This window comes from Osmia lignaria, chromosome 11 (assembly GCF_051020975.1).
Source record: "Osmia lignaria lignaria isolate PbOS001 chromosome 11, iyOsmLign1, whole genome shotgun sequence".
Classification (NCBI taxonomy): Eukaryota; Metazoa; Arthropoda; class Insecta; order Hymenoptera; family Megachilidae; genus Osmia; species Osmia lignaria.
In genome coordinates, this window is record NC_135042.1 from 5,804,403 (window position 1) to 5,811,082 (window position 6,680).

General features: G+C 37.9%; 1 protein-coding gene across 2 annotated transcripts; it reads right to left on the reverse strand.

Annotated features, from left to right (window-relative positions):
• Positions 1–833: 833 nt before the first annotated feature.
• LOC117604068 (oxaloacetate tautomerase FAHD2A, mitochondrial) lies at positions 834–6,643 on the reverse strand. 2 transcript variants are annotated; one of them, XM_034323755.2, is made up of 7 exons: positions 6,356–6,643; positions 3,729–3,890; positions 3,314–3,349; positions 2,193–2,409; positions 1,594–1,928; positions 1,404–1,491; positions 834–1,323 (listed from the first exon to the last, which is right to left on the reverse strand). In XM_034323755.2, exons 1-7 carry the CDS (start codon positions 6,493–6,495, stop codon positions 1,261–1,263), a joined length of 1,041 nt encoding a protein of 346 aa, XP_034179646.1. In that variant the 5' UTR covers positions 6,496–6,643; the 3' UTR covers positions 834–1,260. The 2 variants fall into 2 exon arrangements, with proteins under 2 accessions (XP_034179646.1, XP_034179647.1); XM_034323756.2 differs by lacking the exon at positions 3,314–3,349 and having other exon boundaries at positions 836–1,323; positions 6,356–6,642.
• Between the last annotated feature and the right edge of the window lie 37 nt (positions 6,644–6,680).

Here is a 6,680-nt window from a genome sequence, read left to right on the forward strand (position 1 = left end):
ACCAGAGCGCGCGTACCATCGACCACGTTCACCGACCTACAATATGTAATGGTATACATAGCCATCGTGTTCCTCGAGGACAATATAATGGCAGCCAGCGAATATATACGGGCACGGACCATTAATATATGGCCACAGGGGCCATTGTTGCGAATTAGGTACCATTGAGCGAGCTATTGTCGATAACAACAGGGGTGCCGTACAGTACGCCACGACGATTGCTTTTTGATGAAGTCCTCCAACGATGATTCTTCGGCTTTATGCCTCGTCTTTTCGGGTTCAATTAACCCTTGAAGTAGGAAGCGATATACGAATGGATATTCTATGCGAAGGAAGATAGTTTCTAATTTTTATTCGATGGAAAAGTAATTAACTTAAGATTTTTAATTTTCTTCGCTCTGGAGTGTAGGGTAATTTTGATATTGTAATCATTATTATCATACTATGACTAAACATTCTAAGGGTTAATAATATGACGGGAGTTGAATTTTGAATTGAACTACTTTGTACCCCTGCACACTTTCGAAACAGTAACTCTAGTGTCCTATAGCGGTGAGTAGGTATACTAGTGTAATAGAAAAATGGATTTAGTGGACTTTGAAATGATTTACCATCTAGTGGTAAAATGACAGAACCAAGAGAATGTTCTACTATGCCAGCAGAGTTTAAGATTTGCTCTTTTTAGATCTCTGCTACCACTAGGTAACACCACCAGTACTATTTTCAAAATGCATAGTCAAAAAAGAAATTTGCAGCTTTTCACGTCATTACTGTTCCTCTTCTTCAGAATAATGCACAGTAATTGTTAAAAAAAAAAGTGTAAGGAAAAATCAATAAATCGGTTCGTCGAAAAATATTTTAATAGAAGTTCATAGAGGCTGGTAAAAAAACAATCGATAAAAAAACACGTAGACAGGGTAATTCGTTATTTTAGAAACAGTCTTGTTTTAATTGTACAAGTACGATGCATGTAAAAAGGTGTAGCATTGTTGTGATGCATAAACGTGTGGCGCAGGCTTCAATTTCATCGATAACATTCGAACACCATCGGGAGGCACGAACAATATCGTATCTAATTTTTGTACAGTCACTGACGCGTTTATCGGCAGGTATTGTTTTTCTGCTTCCGTTTCCTTCACGTTATCGTGCATTGAACCTGTTCAGAACGAATCGGGATTTGACCCATGACGGTTCTGACGACGGCTCCTACTTCTGTAACGCTCCGGTACGTTTTCTATGTGTGCAACCCCGTTCACCAGATCAGAGAACTTTGTTTCTCATGCGGCCTAGACCCTCAATTTCCGTTTCCAACACGTCACCGCGCTGAAATAATAAAATGAAAGACGTAAAGATTAACATAGATCACTAATGTCAGAACTACAGTTATATCCATTTACAAATACCTGTAGAAACTCTGGCGGCTTACGGGTAAATCCTACACCAGCTGGTGTACCTGTTAGAATCACGTCTCCCGGTAATAGGGTCATAAATCTGCAACACGCAATTTCAAGTAATCAGTTCAAGGATGTTTTACGTTCCTGCGAGTACATAAAAGCCAAACGAAACAACAGAAGGTAGTTAACGTCCACGTACTGTGAAATATAGGCAACGATTTCATGGGGTTTAAAAATCAGCTCGCTGGTGTTTCCGTTCTGTTTGATGTTACCATTCACCCAAGTCTTTACGGACAGATTATTGATGTCAGATATGGCTTCTTTGGTGACGACGACCGGTCCTAATGGACAGAACGTATCCATCGCCTTACCGATAAGAAATTGACCACCGTTTCTTTTTGATTTCTGCCAATCTCGCGCTGTGATATCCTGCGCTACTGTATAGCCGAAAATACACTCCTCTCCTTCATCTTTGTTCAGTGCTTTGCACTTTTTACCGATTACCACCGCTAACTCGGCCTCCCAGTCGACTTTCTATAAAACAAACAAGTGTGCGATAAAATTGATCAACGTCTCGGTTGGTAAAACAGATCCGTACGCTCATTCATTCGGTCCAGTGATGCGTTCGGATGATTCCTTTTTCTTTTTACAGTATCTATGCTGCTATAATTAACTCGAAAGTCCGTTAACACGTTATGTAATCCATGAGACTGAAAATAAACGGTCACGGCTACGCGACTGCGCTTGTAACGGCCTCGTATCATCGAAGTACCCTTCGATGATTGTTCTTGAACTTACGTCGGAAATCGAGGGAAGCATGATGTTGTCACGCGGGCCAATAATGTTGCTAGGAAATTTACTGAAGACCACAGGACTTTCAGGTGTCGATACACCTTGCTCCTCGCAGTGGCCGCTGTAATTCAGGCCGATGCAGGCTAACTTGTCCATCCGCGTCACTGGCGCCAAAAAGGTGACTTCCGCTTCCGGTATTACGCTTCGTCCTTCAGCCACTATTCTGCAAACGTTATCTCACGTGAGTTGATAGCCATTTTGGTACCTTGGCATCGACGACAGTATTGGACGATATTTGGATAAGCATATCGGTATTAAAATAATTTGCTAATTTTAATTACCATACATTTTTGAATACACCTCGGGACTTATGAAACTTTTCTATTTAGAGACTTAGTCGTCATTTGAATAGCCTAATAGTTTACTGTTTCTGTTATCATTTTTCAAGACAGTTTGAATAACATTTCGTCCAACTCTGCTTTTAATTAAGAATAAACTCCACTCTTCTGAGCGTGCAACAGTCACGTGGACATGATCAAACAACTGGTTAGTATAGACACAGGTAAAACGATTATCCGCTTACAGTGGCACAATCGCACAAATATGTCCGATTGAAAGGTCTCTATTTGCCAGGAATCGATTCTACGTCACAGAAGAAAAATCGTAACCGGGAAATGCAACCGTAAAATACTTGAACTTAGGTCAACCAATGACCTTTGTAGTTTTCCACTTTTGTAGTGAAATTATCAGTATCGTAGAATTTATTTTTATTGGTAAATCGTGCGGTCGTGACGAACGCAATATGCAACTCTTATGTAACTTAAACGCAGGAACACGATGTTCAGGATTGATTATGTGCACGTAGCTCACATTCTTTCGAATAAGATAAAATAAAGAACCAAATATTTTAGAATAGGGAGTATGACAAAATTGAGTATTCGACTTCCGGTGCACCCACTTCAGTGGATCAAGTATGGATGTCGAATACCCAATAACAAAATGACCAAAGATTTCTTGACTCGTTTCGATAACATATTTTCGTTCTCTTGGAAAATTAACGCATGGGAGTTAATTGAACATTCGGCATCAGGAGGAATTTCACACGGAATTCTTTGGGTAGCACGAACCTCTCTACTAGCGTCTTCAGGTCGACATCACCTTCGCTGAGGAAAGAAAACGATTCAGCATGAAATCAAGAATGTTGGATATTTTCATTCCTTAACTACCTCAAGCTAATTAACACCGATTAGTCTTATCTATTATTTACCTATACTACTATCTCTATTGAATTAGTTATCCTCTCTACGCATTTACAATTATTCCAGAGCTCACTCGATCATCCTCTCCTTCTCAGAAACGCAACAATAATTCGTTTTCTAATTAAATTTCTTTTTATCTCTTTCGCCACAAATATGTTTTTTTCTTTCACCGACGTGTTTACACGCCTCCAATGGTCATAACACGATAACCGGTGATAACAGAGGATGCTCTTATCGTGGCTCATGGTCCAGTACGTGCCCGTGAAATATCCGGCACTTTTACCTTTTAGCCTTCTTCAGTAGATCGTCACCACCCTCGAGGAACTTCTTTAAGGAATTCGGAATACGGGAGTCCACTTGGGACACCGCGATCACGTCGCCACCCTGCACCAGTTGCACCCCTAGGTGTTGCGGTCCACCATTTTTGCTGGTGAATTGTACAAACCTGTAAATCAGAGATAGATATGCATATAATTGCCATTTTGATCTTATAACTTTGATATCGAACCCCAGAAGCGAGTCGATCTTTTTTTTTTTCTAATACACTTCTGATAAGTTTAGATTACTATTGACCCTATTCAAGGGTTAATGGTTCCTATCTTCCTTCCTATAAATGATAAGTCGAAACGCCAGTCTCTTGACCTCCTTCTTTAAATATAGAATATGTAATTTTATCAAGTACAATTTTTCGTCATTGAAATTACTCGCAGAGGATAAGGTGGGTAATGGTAGAATTCGATTTCAACAATTTCTCTGTAAGTCCCGGTACTTATCTTATTGAGCAACGGGTAATTACTTTTAGCAGATATAAATCTCGAAATAAAGTTTGCATCGCCGCGAGCCTGATCGTTATCCAAGACTGTGTTTCGAAACAAAGATAATTGATTCATTCATTATTGATACATCGATACATACGGCGATCTTCATTAATTCCAAATAAAGGCTAGCTACAAGGAATTGCACATTTCTCTCTGAAAGTGGCAAGTGTAAATGTGAAAGTTAGGAAAAACCTTGTTTTTCCTTTAGACCTATGGCGCAGAAAATTCTTGTTACTGTTTCGAGTAAACTTTGTAACTCTTAGAAAATAATATCCCTCGTTCAATCGATTTTCAATTTATTTTTTTAATGAATAAAAAAATGAATAACACTCGAAGATCTCCTGTGATGTTAAAGAATACATCCCTTTTGCAATCGCAGCACGAAATCTGATATTGTTATTCGCTGTACGAACAGGTTTATCGTGAAAGCGAAGATTAATTCACCTTCTCTTGGGTACTTGGGACAAAATAAAAGGGACAAATAAATCTCAAGGTTCGTTGTTACGAAGAATGCTTGTACGACAACTTGAAACGTGAATATTTTCCTTAAGCAGTAATTCGCGATAAGCAGAAGGAAAACTTAAATATAGGGAGATAAATAAATAATTATATAACCGTGTAAAAATGAATTGGAAAGGGAAAATTTAAACAAAATGAGAACGTTAATAACGCAGCTTATATTTCTTCTGTTTTTAGATAGTTCAATCGCAATCTACAACATCTGTCTGCCCTAATTTTAATTAGTACGGTAACACTTTGCGCTTATCAACGTCGATCAACTAAATTAATTCCATGGTTTACCAACTCGGCTGATAAAGTAAGAAAATAGAAAAAGTTATTTTTATTTTAATCTGAGGATGATACATTTAACATGGTTCAATAATTTTACATTAATTAATTGGTTCGAAACAATATAAACTATAAAATATTAAATATTTGAACAATTTTATTGTCTGCGACTTTGCTGCCACCTGGGACGCGTTAATTTCAAATTTGTTTAGGAAAAACTATCTTCAATAGAAATACCCAAACAGTTGTTGAGGCCCCTGTATACCGCAATATTTCAGCGTTAGTGTTGAGTACGCGATATAGCGTGATCCAATATTTAGCATTGACACTTAAGTACGTGATATGGAGTTAAAGATAGTAAAGGTATTAACTATTTATTTCAATATATTTTTGCTTATAATACAAAGTATTATCTTGGAAACAATATATTTTCAACCTGTGGGAATTAATTAACTTATTCAGTAAATAGAGGTTAAGTTTTGATTTAAGTATTCAGTTCTCATTATTATTATTCTATCATCTCTTCCAAGATACCTGTAATAGATTCAAATACATTTTGTTATTGTTTTATGGAATTTGTGGTATAAAAACAACGTTTTAATGTTAATTAACATCCCTCGACCGGTGTGGTAGCACGCAGCTACCTTCAGCTCGAACAGTTTCGTGAACGTGCAATTTCAGGCATGTCCAGTGTCGATGATATAACTGCGTTTCATCGAATACACCGGATGTTTGAAATCAATTAATCGTTGATCGATTATCGAATGAAGCTTTTTCATCTGGTCCTACAAATCGATTGATGCGATTTTCCGGTGAATGACATTCTAACCGCGAATACTAATTAGCAATCAACATCAACGTATTCACCTAAACGTATATGGAGTTAAACGTAGTGTTGTGAACTCTTTTCAGTATACCATTATCTTTTAGCACCTTCCTATTCTAGTTGATATGAAATACGACTTAACTGTAATGTAGTTTCTCGAAGGTAGTTGCACCCACCTAATACGCCTTTGAATTAAATCGATCCATCCTTCTTTTACGTCATAAAATTGCTATCCAAATATGTATAAGCGCAATGTACACACGGTTAACGTTACGAGCTAATTTTTTATTAGGCGCGGTGAAGGCTAAATAAAAAGAAAATTTTGTAATGGTCGGACACAAAAGGTCAATCAAATATTTCGCGCGAAATTTGACCATTCCCAAACACCTTCCAAAATGTGGTATTTCTGTTGTATTTTTGTTCTGTGGTATTCTTGAATTGTTGTTAAAAAAATCCTGTTTAGAAAGTGCAACTCACCTCATATCGAGTGCACTGCTTGAAGAAAAATTCCTGCCGCGTATACTAGCAGCAAAATGCGTGTTACTCTTCTCTGCGCACGAGTTTCTTAGAGCGAAGCAGGCTCTGCTAAGTAATCGTACTCTACCGCGATAAGGCATTTTTTCGTTGTACAAAGGTCTGACGGCGAGATAGACAGGTAATGTTATTAACAGTCTCTCGAGTTAGATAAAAAAGTAGGGTTTCGCCGGTATATAAAAGACACAGCACTCACTATGAAGAACGAACTACAACTGAAACACATTACGCCACTCTAGCGTTGTTCGAGTTGTAGTGGGGAGAAGCA